We start from the raw sequence: 19,893 nt of genomic DNA on the forward strand, positions 1-19,893 counted from the left end.
AACATCGACTGCAGCACAATCCGTCAGTCAGCGGACGCCAAGAGGATCGTCAGAATAAACTTGTCGTTTCGTAGCGTGCTGACTTCTTTTTTATCCCCACCTCTTTCTCGGTGTTTGAAGAAGCTGAAGCTATCGTCACGACGATCACGAAGGTTCGTGCGCGACCTTTGGGGCGAAAATCAATCGAACACGTCCGTCGAGTGACGACGGAGCGGGTGCAAGGCATCTCCCCGTCAATCGCATCGTCTTTTCGCAGCAAAACATACAAGTGGCGGCACTGGAGTGTGGGTGTGTGTGTGAATGAAGAGAACGGTAAAGATGCGCTGTTTAATGTCAATGTAAGGGCTTTTGATCGTGCAATCGAATCAGTTTCGAGAACCATCAAGAGTGAAATAATTATACGAAAATAAGTTTCATTCTAAAATAAATGTTACATGTAACGCTTCAAATTCTTCGCACTGCGGAATACATTTGCTCGTAAAACAGGACTCTGTTTTGATATAATTCAAACAAAATTAACTCAACAAAAGTGGATTGCAAACAGAATTGGTTTTGAAAAACAGCACATCCAACTCCATCTCGGAACGCAAAGCTCACGTCAATCTCGCGTGCCACTCACGTCCGTGACCTCTTCCCGGCTCACCTCCGTAGTACATATATATTTTTGTTAATTTAAGATGGATTTGCAAGAATAAATATAAATAAATAAACACCATCTTGCGGTGCGCGGACCCACCCAGAGGAGGAAGGGAGAAAAGGGCTTCAGTTTTATATTAAACACCACGATTCTCAAGCGCATACGTCTCGATCACGTGGTGTGTTTGTTATTTCAGTGACTGATGGAGTGGAAGCATGAAGGAAAACAAAAACAAAAAGAAAAAAAAATGTGGAAAAAATTAGCCCCGACGCTCGAGATGAGTCGGTTCGGTTCTGGGGTGGCGTTCTTGGCGAACGATGGCGACGGATCGTGAGATGGGACTTGCCCGGAGTGGGACACATTGGTGGCTCCGATTGATTGAACACGAGAATCCAAACAGAACGGACGGACGGCTCGTTGTTCTCGACACGAGGGACCCGGAATGTGTCCATCCATCAAGACGGCGGGCAGCGAACAGTAGAGATATGTTTTTGTCGTCGCTTTCTTTACAGAGAAGGATAACGAATTTAATTAACCAAAAGCGATTTTTTAAATTAAAAAAAAAATCGAAAAAATACCACCTTCAGATTTTAACGCAAACCGATGATTTAGCAAATCGTTAAATTGTTTAGTATATTCGAAAACTAGTAATGTGAACGAAAACGGCAGCGCACTGTGATCGCTTCTAATCGCTTTTCGTTCTGACAGTTCTAGCGAGTAAGAACAAGCACCTTCACTCGCAATCACCGAAGCGATTGTAATCGCGTCTCGCGGTTTCTCCCTCGTCCCCAACCAGGATTTGCATCCTCCATTTCGACTCCCACCCCCCTCCCGAAAGTGCAGAAGAAGGCGCGAATGCATACCAACCTCGAACCGATCGACGATTCGATCAATCTATGCACGACCGGCGGATTCGCTACGGCGACGAGGGTGGCATCTTGGCGCGGCGGTACGAATTATGTCGAATTTGTTGAGAGCGCAGGAGGGTGGGAGGGTGATCGATCCTTGGTAAGAGTATGGGGGGTATGTGTGAGCGCGCGCGTGATTATGATCCGATCCCATGCGATGCGTGATGAAATGCAATGTGATTGGTTTTCCCCCTCGTGTTTTGCTTCATTTTTGCCGGTTGGGTGGTTGGTATCCTTATCCATCAAACAGGACCGACGGGTGTGTCCAACGATAGGTGTGTGTGTGTGTATGTGTGTGGATGGGAACGGAAAGCAAATTTCTAACATCGAGGAACAAATTCATGAGCAGCTCGGGCAGAAGCGGTTCGAATAGAATGCAATTTCATTTCAAAACACGCTGCTGCTTTTCTTCCCGCCGTGGTTCTTTGCCTCCTCCGCCCCCTCCTCTTTCACAACCCGTCGCGAGAGGCGGTTTATTTTCTAGCGGTACTTTTTCTTTCCCATTTCTCCCCCCATCGCTGGACGAAAGCGTTAATCCCTCGGTTTCCATTCTTTTCCGCTGCAAATAAACATCCCGAGGGTGGTCACAGAAACACACGCGCTGCTGTAAGAAGGGTGGGTGTGCCGGGGGGGGGGGGGGGGGGAGTGGAAAATTACTGTTGATTGGTGATGCATCGGGGAAATTGGATGCACCGCATCGGGGCGCGCAATTGGAAGGAGAATTATGAATAAATTTGCATCGGCAATGAAAGCGCGCGCTCGCAATCGAAACGGCTTCGATTATGTTCTGAGATGTTCTGCGACGCCGGGTTAAGGGAAAATGGGGGACCGGCGTCCCGGGATGGGGCGGACGTCGATGATGCCGCCTCCTTTTGATGTCATTCCCGGTGGTGCCGTTCAGCCGAACGAGCCGAAAGGCTGGAAAAAACCGGACGGCGGTGGAATATGTTTGCCCGTCTTCGGCCGTTCGTTGTTTGTTGGTCCACGCTTTCTAGCACCACTCCAGTAGCGTGAATGTGTTCCGGCCGCTTTGGGATCCAATTGATCAAATAAATCCCATGGGGTGGGGTGTAGTTTTTTTGTGCGTTTGATCAAAGATTAGAAGATGCTTGAATTTATAGCCTTCTGCGAGAGTTTAAGCCTCTTTATAGATATTTGAGAGATATTTTCTGTTAAATTGAATAATTTTCATTTAACGCTGATGTAAACTAGTGTTGGATTATAAACTTTTCAATGGTTAAAATAATTTTAAAACGGGAAGAAAGTTTACTTGCTAATTTTACAGTTTCTATTTTTCTATGCATCCATCCTTCTAAAACTTAAGAACTCAAGCAAGCTTACAAAACTATTCTTTCATCATTCCATGAATCATTCGTTAGCGCAAATTGCGAGTAAATTGCATCACGCAAGCGACACACACACACACACATTCTCTCATACAAAAAACACTCTCATAAATATGAAACAGCATGAAAAGCCCTCAGGGCAGGCCTGCAACAACAAGCAGCAGCAGCAGCAATCGATTCCTACAAGCAATCAGTCGTTTGACAAATCTTCTTCCACCGCACCGGTACCACCCACTCTGCGCCTCCGACGGAGTTCTGACCCCTCCCCTTTCCCACCATTTCTCCCCACCCAGCTGGTCCAGGTTTCGTTGCGCAACGGATCCAAACGACGCGTAATGGGCGCAATTTTTCCAGCAATTTCTCATAATCGAACCTCCGCTTTCATTTCTCATCATTGCGCAGTCCGCCCCTGCCTGTGCCCTTTTCCCTCGGTCTCGGTGGGATGCAGCAGCAAACGGAATGGCATTGCCTTCCTTAAAAAGACCATAAGGTTTCTCCCCGGAGACGCTCGTTGCAGCAGCATAAAACAAACGAGGCAAGTGAAGCAACAAAAACAAAACCACTCAGAGATCGGAAAACAAACGTCTGTCGGGGGTGGGAGGGAAGGCTAAGGGAAAAGAAGCGACCAAATGACATCAGCTGTGCAGCAGAACGAAGAACGGCACTCGGGATTTCGCCCTTGGGTTCGCGGTTAGGATGCATTCTGGCGAAAAGTGCCACGATTGGGTCGGCGAGATTATGCCTCGTAGCTTCTAAATTGGCGCTGGCGATTATGTAATACACGAGTGGAGCGCGGTGGGTGGAAAAACGAGGGGGTGGCGATAGGAAGAAGAAAACGAAATATAAGCAAACGTGGGGCGTTTTGCTTTACGATTCCGCTGCGCTGGAGATCCCGGATTGTGCGGCTCGGACTTTCGTACGATAGTGAAACTTGTTCAATTTATTTTTCCCCCGAGGCCACGATAAGCACACACACACACACGCATATACATCTTGGACACAACGTTTATGTCGTTGCTTGTGTCGCGAAAAACGTCAACCATTCGAAGAACGACCACGAGTGTCGGGGCAATAAAAGCAAACCCTAACGCACCACTCAACATTACGTTAGTTATGTTGCACGGTTCTCCCACGGTTCGGGCTGTTTGCCCCTCCGACTGTCCCTTCTTGTACTCCATCCTCCATTTCCCAAGAGATTAGTTTTTGCCCCGCGTGATGGAGTAAATCGGCAATGCTGTACACAATAATAACATCATTACGTTCGCATCGCAAAACCGTTGCGATCCCCACCAGCGGAGTTTTTCTTCCAACCGTTGGAACGCGATAGGAAAATATTCAAAAGGTGAACAAAAAGGAAATTATTCTACGTCACACGCACGGTAGAAAAGAATGTTTCTAGCGCACGTTCTTGGCCGGGAGAAAGGAACGGAGAAAGAGATGGCAGTGCAAATCCCTCGACGGCCTGTTCATGGGCGCGTGTTTTTCCATCAATTTTTCGCACATTTCTTCGCCATCCGCATCGCGCAACCGCGGGTTACGGTTTCGCGGACAGCGTCGCCAACCGAACCCGTGGAAGCGCAGCTTTTCTTACGCTCCACCGGGAAACCCGGAGAAAGGGGGAAATGTTCTACATGTCAAAACCTTTTATTGTTATTGATTGCATAACGGGGTTTATATCATTTTTCCCCCCGTGGCTTGGCCTCGGGTGAGAGGGGGGGGGGGGGGGGGGAGGGAGGATGTTGGAAACCCTCGGGGAGGGTATTTCGTTGCATCGCGCAAGATAAATCGATCGTGGCGATCGTGGTGGGATCCTTTGTGGCCAGCAATAACGCTGGAAGCTGCTCGGTTCGGTGAAAGCAATCGTATAGGACACTTGGCAAAAAAAGAGGACGGGTGGGGAGGGGCAAGGAAGAAACAAAAACATCTCCTTTATACGCGATTCCTCCGAGTAGCAGCCCCGTCGAGGATATACAAAGCGAACATGAAGGAATTTTGTAACAGAAACATCTCCCACAACCCGCTGGAGATGTGATAAATAAAGGAGGAACGAAAGAATGAAAGCTCTTTCAAGGGTCGGAAACATCATCATCATCATCACCCCAGTCACCACCACCCCACGGGGAGAACTTTCCTCCGGTGGAAAAACCGTTTCGAAAAAGGAACTCATCCGTGTTCCATTTCTACGGCTTGAAGTTCTTTGGGGGAAAGAATGAAATAAAATGGTTTTAAAATAAATAAGTGACCAGCCCCTTATGTTCACCACCAGGTCCCCCAGGTCGTGGTTTTAGCAAGCTCCATTCCCGAAGCAAAAAGTCATGACCCCCTCGCAACTGTACCCACACTCACACACACACGTCCAGCCGAATGGAACACATTGTAACTTCACGCCGTATTAGCGGTTCTTTTGCAACGGCGGTGTTCTTTTGCCCCCACCAAAAGGGTGGCGCATTCTCGGAAGGGGTGGGTGGTATCCGAAACGCTCCCCGGACATGGGGAGAACCAATCGTCATGTAACGGGACTCGTGTGTCCCCTTCGCCATCCAGTGCCATCCTCCGCATCCTCCGCACAGCCGAGCAGAAGGAATCAATTTTCGCGCGCGCGCACCCTCGCTTGAAACGTAAGAATGATTGATTTAGCAGCAGCACAATTCGATGGCCGCGTTCCCGTTGGCCCTTTCTTTATCGGCTCTTCTCCGGTCCATTCAAACGGAACTTTCCACTGTCACCCTTCTGTGCCGCTGTTCTGTGTCGAGAGAGGAGGGAATGTTTTGTTCTGTGCGTGAAAAATGACCATCCGTAACTCCGGAAGGATACTTACTCTGAGCTTGCAGGATCGTGGTCGCCTGTCCCCCGGGGAAGGTCGCGTTCCGTTTGTGTCGCCCCTGCAGCCGATGGGTGATGGTGTGCATTTGCATTTGGATGGTGGGAGAACCCCAACGCGAATGGAGAATGAAGAGAAAGGATATCGATCAGTTTCAATTAGGAATATGCACCACCCGATGACATGCTGATTGATGGCTTGCCAGAGTGGGGGTGTTGGCGCGCGGGGAAGTTGGCCGCTCGAAAAAAGCAGGCCACTCCCGAAGTGAACGTACCTTCGATTTGGGAAAGGCGGCCAGCACGTTGAACCACCACTTCGTCTCCTCCGGGCAGGTGCCCTTCACGAAGGTGACCCGGTCCGGGGCGGTGATGGCGATCGAGTGCGGGTGGCTGGTGATGTTGTCCGCGGTGGTCACCTCCAGCACCTTCGTCATGTCGATTATGGCCTGCGGGATTGTCTCGGGCTGCGGTCGGCGAGAACGGAGAAAGGAGGGTGTGATGAGATGAATAATTAATTTGCAATCTGATACTAGAGGTGAGGTAGGTTAACGTTTTCACGGGTTGCAAAGTATGGCTTCCGTGAAGACTTAATGGACGAGCGAAGGAAGAGAAACACATTTCAGTAGCTTCTCTGAACGCATTGGGATGTTGAGTTTTCTTTACAAGATGTTTGAAATATTTTCAAGATTAGGTAATGTAAGTAGTTTGCTAACATTTTTTAACACGTTGACAGCCAAGCATTTGTAGCACACTTTTTTAGTACAATCTTTTTCAATACAATTAGTTTATAACATTTATTAAACCACCGAATTTTGAAGGTTTTGCAAAAACTAAGCTTCCCAAAGACTTGATATTAAGTATTGGTATAGTTTTTATGTTGCATTTTCATTTATTTATAGGACCTAATCTTTTCTGAACTAATGACAGCTGACTATCAAAAATGACCATGGCAGTCAACGTGTTAATTTAATTTTTTAGTTACTGTTATTTAGAAATAACTTGTGCTATTTGGTAAAATACTAGCCGAAGACAAATGATAGAAACTTTCATCGACCGATGACTTTCAGCCAACATACACTTCAATTCAATTCAAACACTCTATATACTAATCACATTTAATCAAATATGCCTGAACACTTTAAATAAAACACGATAAAACAGTGAAATAATTCATTTTGACGACTAAAATTTTGCAGACCCACGCAATAATAAATCAAGCCGCAGTGTTACGCGTTTACAAGTACTGGTTTAAGGTTCAGAAAGTCTTTCAGAGTTTACAATGCTTTCTAAGAAAATAATGAAAGAATCAAAACTGCCTTTCGTTGTACACGTGTTTTAAGTTAAAAGATCCGAACGGTTTGATTAAACGCTGTTGTGAAAAGATTTTTCTTTCCGTTCACAAGCATCGCCATAAACGCAACTGACAGAGGCTTCATAATTTCCCAAAATTTATCATCCTTCACATGAAAACTAAAAACCGGCAAATAATAAATCTCCTATCGTGGAACGGCAGACCAACACACGTTTCTCAATCAATAGCACATGGTTTCTCCGGATCGGGAAAAAGTAACGATCGCGGGGGGAGGTCCGTTCGGGCGTTTTATGCAACCGGATTGCATCAATAAAACCGTTGAATTAGTTTACGGAGAACCTCCATCGGTGTTGGCGTCATTATAGATTGCATTCTCCAAAAATGGGCTGCATTCGGCGCACGAGGCCGGGAAGAACCACCGAGAGGGAGTGTAAAATACGTTTCGAAATACAAAATATTTATATGCACTGTAACGCTTTCGTGCCGTAGTGTTCGGATACGCTTTTTGTTTTTAACTTCACCGTTTTTTGATTCGCGCGAATGGGGGAAAAAGTGCACTCCCAATGCGCTAAGGCGCTAACCTTCTCCTTGCCGCCACCTGTGGAGAGGTTTTATTAAGAAGCATCTCTCGCCCATGGGCCGATGTGATAGTGTTCATTTTATCCGCACGTTTTATGGGGTGTTTCTTTTATTTCTTTATGAGTTTTGATGGCCGATAGTAGTTCTTTTTCTTTTACACCTTCTTCTCAAACCGAACAAGATTGGATTTTTTACTGCAACAACGGCCAATCGGGAAAAGGTTACGTTTAACTGCATGGGGAACTGCATAAAGTTTGGGAATCTCAAGGATTATCCGGGGTTGTTTCTTACTTAAGCAAAATTTCAAAAGATGTTCCAGAAAGGATCAGAGCCGTCGCGTTGTGTGCAATAAAATGCCAAATTCGGCGACCATCGGAATTCATTCCAATTATTGTTTCTCCAGCGGAAAGAGAAGGTTAAAACATTGATGATAAGATTTATTCAACGAAAAGGCTTCACCGTGTTCTGGGTGAATTCCGGTGAAACGAGGCATGATCGGACATGCATCAAATATGCATCAAGGGCATCGGTCTGCGAACCGATAACCGAGGGCTCGACGGGATTAGTTCCGAAAATCTGCCAAAATATTTTGCCCTTGAGCGGCAGCTTTCCGGAATTCTGGGTAGATATGCTCTCGCGCCGAAACGTGACCTTCGGCCCCCTGCGGAAGGCAGACGGACAAAGGGTAAGATGATCTGACGGGTGATTCTAATCTCGAACAGGTCGATTAAAATATTTTGCCTGCCGCTGCCAAAAGGGAACACGCGAGCGAAAAAGAATGCTGGTTCGCCGGATTTGGCAGAAAAGCGAGTGAAGATCCATTCGTTCCTGCTGTTTGGCTACATGGAGTCAGAGGAGGTAAATAATATCGCTGACAACCATAAAATAATATGATTTTGGGCAGGAATTTCTGCAAACCAAAATAAAAACAAGAGAAAGACCTTCGTTCGTATCTTAAAAACTATATCTCTCAAAAGAAGTGCAAAGGATCAAATGAAGTTACTAAGTTCAAACTCCTTCGAAAGATAACCAATTTCATGTGAATGGGTAATCAAAATTTTATTAAAAACGCCATAAACACAGGCAATTAAGAAACGCAATTCAGAAAGTCCATTCAAATGCGATCTTTATGCAAAATCTTTTGCTTCCTTTTTAATTTTCAAAGAGCAGTGTTTATTCGGTACGCTTGATTGAAAATGTTGAACACCGACAAAGTACACTCCTTACCAAACGTAGGTCTCGTTGGGGCGGTTTGGTTGATCGATAGGGAGGCGGTAGGTATGGGTGTCTTGTTGTTTGTTCTTCATTGCATTGCTAAGATTTTTGCACAAAGCCTCGCCAGCGAAACAAAAACAAGGAATGCACCGAACAAAACAACATCGTAATCTTAAGCGCATGCTTCAAAAAGGAAAATAATTCTTCAAGCTTATTATTATTAATGTCTGAAATGTCCACGATCGTTGCCTTTTTAGGGGGGGAAGCATATTTCCTGCTCACGCTGGCCTGGTTCTCTTTGTCCAGGGAAACTCGTTCGTCAGGAAGGGGAAAGGCGGGGAGAATTGCATCGGAACGTTTCTGTCGAAGTAAGGTGCGTTGCATGACTGCGTCAGGTTGTCGGGCGAAAAGAACGCTGACTCGCTGCAGCAACCACCTTCACGGTAGTGCTAATTGACCATTGCGAAGTCACCTTCGAGGCGTATGTTCGGGCGACTCGGATTTCACAAGCGTGTTTGGGTTGTCTGTTTTTTCATATTCAAATTGTGTTTACGACATATTTCCCGTCCGTTACCGATTCCAGAGATTTGAGACGCAATTTCCCTTGTGCTATCGAGCGTAAGGAAGTATTTAGCATCATTTGTGTTTTGTCTTGTGCCGGTCGGTGCTGTGAAGGGGATAAGTAGAATTGATTTGTTTCACTACAGCAGCCAACGCTCCTCTTTTTCTCTTATGTTAATTAGTCGATTGAAAGCTTCTTTACAACAGCATTACGTGTGCGTTTTAAATGCAGTTTTAAATACATTGTGGTTGCAGGTGCCATTCCGAATTTTGCAGTTCGGATCAGAAGGGGTATTCAATAAAGCTAATGAGCCATAGGTCATTAATCAGGATTGGCCATACAAGGTAGAATGGATTTGTATCAAACAAAAGACCTTAATTAAGAACACGTTAGGTAATAAAATTGATCCTTAGGAAAGTTTACATGAAAAACACAAACGCGCTTTGAAGCAATACATCAATCATAATTTTTTCTCGATGTCAAACTTTGAGAATTGCAAGTGTAGGTACGTTTTTACTTTGTTTTTTTTCTTACGTCCAATGTCACCCTTAATGCCGGTCGTCATATTTCAATCAAACCGATAATACCCGCGTACTTACATGTTCGTCCACCGAGTATGTGAGCTCTCCATCGTCGTACAGCACGAACCACCTCCTTTGCCATCGCTGAAATAAATGAAAAAAAAAAACAAAGAAAACACTATGAGTCAAAACGTCCATAAGAAAGTGAACAGGGCGAATGCAAATTAATTACGTTAACCGTAAACCAAGCCGCCATTGCAATAAATTTCGTTATCGACAACGGCCCCGAACAACACAGCGTCAAAAAGGGCAACACCATGCCGAAGGGTTTGGTCGAAGAATTTGCAAAAGATAAAGATTTTGAAGGGGGTGTGGTGTTTTCTTTCCGTTTTCTTTCTTTTCAAAAAGCAACAATAATTTTCAACATAAAAAAACAGGCATAAGCATATCTGCGAATCGAACAACAGCAAAAATAAATAATTGACGAGGAGAGCGAGGGAAGGGAAGAGGGAATTGGGTACCATCATAAATGTCCATTGCGCACAATGCGCGAGGGGACATCTTCGAACCGGGAACGCGCAATGTGGGGAACAGGTGGGTGAGATGAATTTACAAGCAAACAGCAACACTTATCCGAAAACGCTTTATTTGGCCATGGAATGTCATTTATTGGCGTTATAAGTTATACGCGAACCGCTGTCTCGTCGCCAAAAACAACACTCCGGCGCGTCGAAAGTAAGGGAAAGACGATGTGAAATCGGTATCGGGGGGGATGGAAGGTGGCATCTTTTGGCCGAAAAGATTCTGACACAAACATTTCGAGAGAAGATGGGATGACGATGACGGGTTGCGATATTTCTTGCTGATAATATTTTGTGCCGTTCGCCTCGAGCGAGCCTAAGGCCATTAAAATGGCACAAAACTGCGCGAAAGGCAAGTGTCCCGAAGATAAACAAAGTATTTGAATAGCCAAGCAAGTCACATGCTGGACGTATGTAACGGGTTTGGGTGAGTAACTCCGTTTGTGACATCGGACGGTTGGACGAGCGAGTGTGAAAAATGAAACAATCCAAAGAGGACACTTGAAACCAACCGTCGAAAGGCAATGCACCAGCGCCGATCCTTAAGGATGGCACATTATCGCCCCCAGCAGTCATGAATTTCGCCGGTGGACAGTGATCGACCGCGAGTGAGAGAGGGTTCGGAGCCATCCATCTTCATCCTGGCCACCAGAAAACCGACGTCGACTTCGAGAAGGCCATTGAGTAAACACCATTTTTGGCGAAGTTAAAGTGCTTTCATACCATCCCGCCTCGACGAAAGGGCATTCTTTCGCTGGGGGTTTTGTGATGCGCGCACGACGCATAAGCATACGGCCATCGTCGTCATCGTCGGTGACCCACAAACCATTGGCCATCGCGGAAATGCGGGAGAAAAATTGACCAAAAATAAACTGCCGATAAAATGAGGAGAGGCCGGGAGAAATGCCTACCAAACCAAACTGGTACGAAGTGTCCTTCCCGGGGTCATGTGCGCGAAAAGATGTTTTGCTTTTTTCCCCCCTTTTAACAACTCCGCTGACCTACATCATGCCGGAAGATTTTCGAAAACCTCCTTTTTGAACTCCTTTTATCAGAGGCTTTTGGGTAGGCTTTTTTCGATTCTGATCAAGTTACGATCGACAGATGGGCAGAAGAATGATGCCTCGACTGTTGCTGGTCAAGTCGAGGGTCGCCCTCGGGGCAGATTCGAGGGTTCGGTAATACATACGAAATTACTTACGACAAAAAGGTCGAACAAGTTTCACGGACCGTTGATCGGTCGTAGGAGATGGCGTATTTTTATGCCGGCGTCAATTAAATCATCCCTTTACGCCACAAAAAAGGGGGATCCATCATACTTACGTCCAAAAGTGGAGTGACTTGAACGGAGCTTAGGTTCTCGTGCGCGGAGTAAGTTCTTTTTATTTCAAATAACTTCATACACGTGCATTGCATTCTTCCTCACAAGAAGAAAAAAAACCAGGCACAATTCCCCGTCAACGCAGAGAATGTTGATTTTTATTTACGAGTCTGTTGATTTTTCACCTCCGCCGGCGCTGAAACAAAAGACTCATTGCCACAGTTTCGGGATTGAAGCGACGAACCCTCCGCCCGCCACGGGGCAATAAAACAACAGTTCAAGATGTAACCTTTTTCTTTTGTTCGTGGTCAGCCGTTATGCTGTGTTTAGTTGTTTAACCCATCCCATTGGCTTCCCTTGACCCCCCCCCCCCCTCCCGCCCTCCCCCCTCTTCTCATCATCCTTCTTCCTAAACCAGCTAAGATGAGAAGCTTAGTTGAGTCAAAAGGGCTCGTTCGGATTCAATGTGAGTGATTACCACTGGAGGCGTGAGCAGAATCGTTAAAGTATACATAAATTACAAGTAGCTTCTCCGACGGTGTATCGGCACCGCGTGTACTGCTTTCTTCGACGGCCCGGAGTCTCGGACCAACGCAAGAGGCTTTGCTTTGGAGGAAAATATACGACCCTTCCGACGACATCAACGTGGTTGCTTGTTTACTCGCCGATCGGATTGGTTGGGCTACCGGGACTCAAAGCCCAACAAGTTGGCGCAACATTGTTAATGCGTCCGGGAAAAGCAACCTGCCCTTCGTTTCCCGATCGCGGGCGGGCGGGAAAGCTTCACTTTTGCGGCCATCCCCCGGTGGGGTGGCTTGAATGAATGAAAACACATTCACTGGACACTCCGGAACCGTTGGCGAGGGTGCGATGTAATAGATGCAAACGAATTGCGCCGCTTACCGGTCGGTGGGTCGTGGGAGTTTCTGGTACGCCTTCATCCCTTTGGGAGTTTACTCGTAAAAAAAAATACACACAGTACTCCTATATTACGTTACTGCGTGTGAGTTGGATTGTGTTGGAAAATGTTAGATGTTAATTAAATTTAAAATGCAAACAATCCATAAAATGTGCAAGCGTGTGTGGCTGTCTGAAAGTGCCACATTGCGAGCAAAAGTGTAGCTTAAAAGGAGAATATATTCGTTCGTTCTCGCCGAAGCGGCTCGAATGAACATTCTTAGCATAAAGCAGCACATGTTCTTAATCATTTCAACCGATCGGAGATAGTTTAATTCGCAGTGCCTCAGGAAATTTAATTCAGTAGCCTTGATGAAATAAAAGGTGATAAATGCTACCGACTTTGCCTGTTTCCGGTTTGTTGGTGATGAAAGTTGAATTTACATAAATCACACAAAAGGAAGAATGATTTATGATGGTTTGGTGCAAGCAAATATGATCGTTGCAACTGCTATATGTAATTATTATTATCATTTAATGTAGTTGGTATTAAAAATAAGGAAATACGAATACTTCACAAGAAATAATAAGCCGAATAAATGATTTAGTTTCTAATGGATTATGACAAGCCTTTAAAAGAGCCTTTTTATTTCTTGCAGGATCAATTGCAAAACGCTTAGCAACGTGTCAAAGACGATTTAACCAAAGATATTTTTATAAATCAGCCTTCATGGCGTTGGTAGAACAACTTTTGTGCATTCGGTTGAAAGCAGAGTGCGGTCTTGCAAGTAACAAGTGGGACGGTTGCTTGCCCGAGATACAATTAATAACCGTCAGTAAATTTTAATCACTTAACCGTCCGGTGCAGCAACTCGCCGGCGAGGAGAAAAACAGCGAAGAAACCAAAGAACCCCGGGTCGGTTCACGCCGGGTCAAGTCGATCGATCGATCCGAGCCGCGCATTTGTCGCGTCAAGTGCTCCCCGGTGACTTATAATCTTGCCTGCCATAAGTTATTGGTCTCGATTGATCCCTGTGAGGCGTGTCGGGGCGTCGTTCTCTTCGGCGTCCAGCAGTCAGCAGTCCGTCGGCCCGAAATGCGGGAAGCCGATTACAGGCCAGGTCTCCTACGGTGTTTTACTTCTTTCGGTCGCTCCACAAGCGATTTCACCTTACGCCTGTACGGTGCAGGTGATTAATTTGGCGCGCAACTACACATGACCGCCGCTACTGGGTGGGGAGGTGTTCTGGTTTTCTTGCTTTTCCACCTTAAGCGCAGCAAGTGTTCACCCTTGTGCGTGGTGACATTTTCTCGACCCAACCCTGCTGCGAGTGGAATCCCTCCGGTGGCGTTGCGTTTTTTTGCGTGTCAACGAAGAGTCACTCAAAAAAGCAACCAACGGGGAGAGTCAACCTTGCTGTTTTGCGATGAAAAGGGCGTTGGTCAAAGCCGATCCATAAAGGCATGATTTGTGTCGCCTCGAAATGATCGATCGTTCGATCGACCGATCGCGACCTTCGCCGGTGAAACCGAGCGCCGATCGTGCTAAAAGGGCATGTCGTTTTTATATGCGGTTCATTCTTTTCTTAATCTCACAACCACTTTTTTTTGGTGTCGCAACACATAGTGACTTCTTTTTTGTTCGGCATTACAATCTATTAAAGCTTGTTTAATTTTTTTTTAACTTTTGACCGCATAAAATAATTGGTTGCGCTACTTGTCATTATTTTATCATTTAAACAGGAAAAAATAAGTAAAATCGAAGCCTTTAATGTTTTTATCACAAATTTATCTGAGCGCTTCTTGAGCGTGAGGGAAAGTTATGCTACCACGCCAAGCATACGCACGTGATCGTGAACAAAAAAAAAACACCTCAACGTTCCTATATGCTTTACTTTGGAACGGCAAAAACGGACGCTAAAGTCCAGAAGTTCCTGCGGAACATGTTGCCCCGGGAGCGGGCTGGTGTCTTTGGTCTTCAATTCCGTCGGTAGCCGGTTTTCCCCGGGGTGGAGCGGATCGGAGGTAGGCCCGATACGCGATCGATGGTCGCGGCGATGGTGTGTCGTCCGTTTGCTTTCGCGGGCTGATTGTTTTCCCTCCGAGCGGTCGCCGCCGCTGCTGCTGCTGCATAACCGCGGCGGCGATCGATGGCGAGATGGCAATTTGCATAAATTGGAGTGTCATTTGCCACTGCCTCCGTCGCGAGCAGCGAGGACCGAAGGGAACGGAGAGAAAGAGCGAACAGGGCATGAAACAGATTGAGCGTGGAAAAAGGCAGATGCTACCTCAATAGAGGAGGGGAATGGGGGGAAAACGATCATCAGGCGGGCGTGTGTTTCGTGCGGCAAACGTGGACCTACGAAGCCGACGCCGATGCTACCGGTTTGCCGGTTTGCGGAACATCTTACCCAACAACTCGCCTGTTGCGGGGCTCCTAACTGTAACGGGAATTTGCATTCGGCGTCGCCGATGAAATCTTCCTTCCGCAAGCGCGGTTTCCCAATGGTTTGCAACAACAACAAAAGAAGAAGAAAAAAAAATGGTGAGCAAACTTTTCGATGCCCAAGGCGATCGGTGACCATTTGTGGTCCATCCGGATGCCAGCCGTTTGACTTTGTGTTTTCTTTCTTGTCCACGCAGTAGCAGCTTCCATGAGCTCGACCGAACCAGGAAAGTGTGGCCGGTGGAAAGGTCGTTAGGTTAATTCGCCACCAAACCCCCCGGGGGGGTGAAGGTGGGATCGGGTCGAAATCGCTTACAAGATCTCCCACGACGACGTTCGAATCAGCTGCAGCAACATAATAAAAACAAAATAATCTTTCTTTTCAAATTGCTCAGAACTAACCGAGAAGAAATGGCACGAAAAAGTTCCACAAAGTAGCAATTTTGCAAAGCCGAGGGGTGAAATAAGTAAGCCAACCAAGTGGAAAACCCAAAACCTGTGAAGAATGGCCCTTCGTCCAAATCGATCGGTCCTTGGCAATTATCGGATTCTGGCATTGTTTTTCTTGTATATATTTTTCAAATAACGGATGATCTTCTTTTGTCCTGATTTCCAATGTCCGAACCGGCTGATTATAGGGTTTTCATGGATCGTGTCTTCAGTGAATTTAGATCAAAATTGGCATGCTTAAAACATTGTAACAGTTTTTAGGTTGATCATCTTTGATTCTGATTCGGGTTGTGGAAGATTACGTGAAAATAAATTAAAAATCAAATTCTTCATTAGTTTATAATACTGGTTTTATAGTTTCATTGGTTAAATAACTATGATTGGTTTACTTTGATTTTTTTGATCATTGATCAAATTTCTATTTCCGGGACATTTTTAAATTGTGTAAAAGTGTTTTACAACAGTTCAAGGAGAAACAGAAAATGGAAATATAATTTCAACTGCGTTTGGTTTTCTCCACATATAGTAATATAGCGTTAAATCAACACCAATGTTATCAAAACTGCCAGTTACGAGCAATCAGAGCGCAATACACTCGTTCAGCCTGTCCCTTGCAGCTTCCAAATCAAACGTTCGTGTAATCTACACCCAAATAACATCTTACATCACGGTTGAAACCGCAAACCGGCAATTTCCTCGCAATGGCGTAATTTAAAACATGTCCCGAGGAAATCTCAAGACACTCAACAACAACAACAACAACAAAAAACACAATCCGTTCAACATTCCACTGGATTGGGAGGAAAACAAAACAAAAAAAAGGTGCCCCACCGAAGCACCCGAAAAAGCCATTTCATTTCCAAATGTCATACGCAATTTTGGGCAATTTATGTTTAGTGTTTTCGACACGTGATGTTTTTACGATACGCTGCTCCGTTTCGGCTGTTTTGCGCGGGACATTACCTTTTGTGAAGTGCGAAAAAGGGCAGGAAGAAAAAACAGGCGGCAGGATTTTCCACCGCGCGCCCCATTTGGTGCAATGATTTATGCTTCTTCGTCGCACGTTCGTTTGTTTTTCGTATTTAGCTGTTTTTTGTTTCTTTTTTTTGCTTTTTTCGTATGAAGCCATAAATGTATCTCCACAGGTACGTCTCGTCCCCGAAAGCGGGAAACAAATTGCATGAAATTTAATAATTCGAGATAAGATACTTAACGGCACTAATTGGTGCTGTTCGGGGCGAAGCATTCATCATTTTCTGCGTTCGTAAAAGCGAACGGGTCGAGCCGATAGACGGACCCCAAGATCTTGGGGTTGGAGGACAAACGAGGGGATCACGCGACGGGAGAAACCGCAATAAAATTAATGCCACAAAACGCACGGGATGCTCTCGCATGAAAGTAAAAAGAAAGGCTAAGATTTGTTGGTATTACATACTGTCCAAAACGTGGACGTGAAAACACACACCCGAAGCATCCTTATGGTGCATTTCGATGCAGTCTGACCCTTTCCAGGACAGGTGGAGAGCTGCGTGAAAGCGTTACGGGGCCGCACCTTTCCGAGTTTGACTGTCTCGTATGCTCGTACACTTCTTGCCGCGGGACAATTGCAATTATTTTAATTTCCAACCAAGTACCAAAACCCGGAGAGAGAACTCTTTAGATGGCTTTGGGAGGGAAGCTCGAAGAAATTACGACACACGCGGAAACAAGTGGACATGTACTGGACATGCACACGAAAGCCTCTCGGTCGAACCGATTTCGGGATTAGCCAAATATCCAAGCAGTGGCCGCACCTTCAAGCCGAACGACAAAAGCTGTATAAGAAGACGAGAAATCGTAACTATGGCCAAACGATGTCGCTGAAAGGTGCACTTTCTGCATCGTGGATGACTTTGGCTGAAGGCTGGAGACAAGTGGCCATTAACATCTCCAAACATTGGGTTGGGCAGTGCCATTACGCGTCCGTGCGTGTGTGTGTGTGTGTGGGTTTTCTTTTGTTTTAGGCCCGACAAGAAAATACCACATTTGAAATTTATTTGCTACATCGCCGCAACGAACTTCCGAACGTCAACGTTGACACTCCCTCTCGTGCTTTCGCACTCGGATGGGGGGAAAGGGGTGCATGCATAAGAGTCACTTGCCTCGGGTCTTGAGATTGTCCTTAAGCTGCATATAGCCAATGTGCATGGGTATGGAAACTGTAGGAGCGAAAGAATTGGCCGGAAGTGTAAAGACAGAAGTGCCGTTGATGTCTCACCTGGTAATTGCCTGGAGTGATGAGTCTTATAGCTGGTGTGTAAGGTCAATAACCTTCCTTTTTTATGTTGTGTAATAGATACACGTATTTAAGGCGGGATTGACGACATTTTTTGAGAAGTTTTTAAAAAGCTAACTTGATTTAAGTAAACCAGTTATTCATCGATGATTTCAAGATTTCCCAGAACTCATTTGATTCCAGAGAAAGAAAATACTGGAACTTTAGAACCTTGATCTGCATCTAAACATCAGCCGGAAACTCCTTCGAGGGATCAGTTGCACCAGCTAACTGGTCAGTGTGCCTTATGCCGGAAAAATGTAGCCAAACCTGTCATCGTCAAGTGACAACGGGCATAAAATGCCACAAGATACGGTCTAGGCTTGGCACAGGTCGACCTTCTCCTTTGGCAGGAAACGGATAAACTCGCGTGAGACAAACCGGGAGAGGGGATAGGCAGCAGAAGATAAAAGATGGCATGGATGGGATCTTCCGTTTACTTCAATGTCTTAGAGACCGGTGCTCCGGTACAAACGATACGGAACGGGAATAAAAGATAACATTAAGAAGATAGAAAAAAAACACAAACCTTCACACAAATACACACCTGCATCCGATGAGACCACCCCACAAAACATGTGGACAGAGGGACCTCTTACTCTTCACGGGTCCCCTTGAATCCCCACCCTTCGACAAAGACATTAGAAGGCGGAATAGGGCCTTCTTTGCATCTTTTCAAGATCTTCCGAGATGAAGCGTCCCAAACTTCACGAAACGCAACCATTTACCGCTACATCGGAGACGGTGGTCAGCGGTGCACCGTTGGGGCTTTGCCACGGGGTGTTTGGGTACCATCGGTATGTTGGAGCAACTCCAAAACCTGACCAAATCCGGCCAACCTTACGGTGCGGGAGAATAAAACAAAACACAAAAAGATGGTGGGGAACGAATGCGGCTGAAGATTAACGGAAAAACGGGGTAGGGAAAACGGCCCAAACCAATCGTAAACCGGTCAACCCCGGGTTTGATGGGTGGCGACGATAGGAGACAAAAATCTAGAAAATCAATTTTCTATTTCCCCGACCGTACGGTTGGGAGGAACGTTTAGCTCGTCTCCCAGGAGAAGTTTCGATTGGCTTTGGCGCATTTTCGAGATGATGCACTTTAGCTTATCCGCGGGGAGGAGGACGCCGATATCGTCAGAACCGGGAAGACTTAGCCGCAAAGACGTTTCCTCCCGACCAGTTGACTCTGGAGGTGGTGCAACATAGAAGTAAAACAAATCTACCTCGAGGGCAGGTGAATTCAATTTATCGCTCGGTTAGCTACAGACACCTCTGGCACACCTCTGGCGGCCTCGGAATGATGCGGCCGTTCCTGAGTGCAAGAGGAGTTTTCGACGACGATGACCTCGAGAAGTACGTTTTTCCTCTACCGGTTTTTCGGGACCGCTCGCCGTGCGATCGGACCGTTCCTACCTGTTGCCCGTTTTCGATAGGATTCCATCGAACATATTGGCGTGCTTGTCCGAGGGAAGTCCAACAACAAACCGGGAGAGACGTCTTCGAGGGAAGAAAAAACTGTTCCCGCGCAACAGCTTGCGCAACAGGTTCAGAGAGATGAAGAATGGAAAAAACAAGAAAAACAAAACAAGCCAACAACTCCACCGCCTAATCTGGTGGCATTCATCTACGACGAGACTCTGCGGACTGACTTCCCGATCGTCCCGGAAAAGCTGCGGCCCAGGTTCGCCTGCCGCTACCATGCAGGGAGAAGCCTCCTTCACGTCGTAAATACGCATTCCTAATCGGTTATGCGCGAACCGCCGTTCTGGCGGCCTCCGGGGCCATGTTGCGAGCCGGGAAAAGAAAGAATCCGCCCCGGGAAGTGTGCCGGGATGGACCGACCGGCGGTTTGGGGCACGTATCTCAGATGGACTACTTTCGGAGGCGCACAGAACGGGTTAAAACGGTTAGAACGCTGTTGGCATGTTAATGGCGGCGACCGGAGGCCCGTTTCAACTGCTGACCAAAAGAAAACTTTG

General features: G+C 46.3%; 1 protein-coding gene across 1 annotated transcript in view; it reads right to left on the reverse strand.

Moving 5' to 3' along the window:
- LOC131264200 (protein outspread) overlaps positions 1-19,893 on the reverse strand; it is a 204,974-nt gene that overhangs the window by 49,161 nt on the left and 135,920 nt on the right. The window contains exons 3-5 of the mRNA XM_058266489.1: positions 9,979-10,044; positions 5,987-6,175; positions 5,710-5,773 (exon numbers count right to left, since the gene is read on the reverse strand). Of these exons, the coding sequence (XP_058122472.1) occupies positions 5,710-5,773; positions 5,987-6,175; positions 9,979-10,044 (319 nt within the window). The remainder of the gene's footprint in view (positions 1-5,709; positions 5,774-5,986; positions 6,176-9,978; positions 10,045-19,893) is intronic.

The sequence above is a fragment of the Anopheles coustani genome, chromosome 2, assembly GCF_943734705.1.
Source record: "Anopheles coustani chromosome 2, idAnoCousDA_361_x.2, whole genome shotgun sequence".
Taxonomy (NCBI): domain Eukaryota; kingdom Metazoa; phylum Arthropoda; class Insecta; order Diptera; family Culicidae; genus Anopheles; species Anopheles coustani.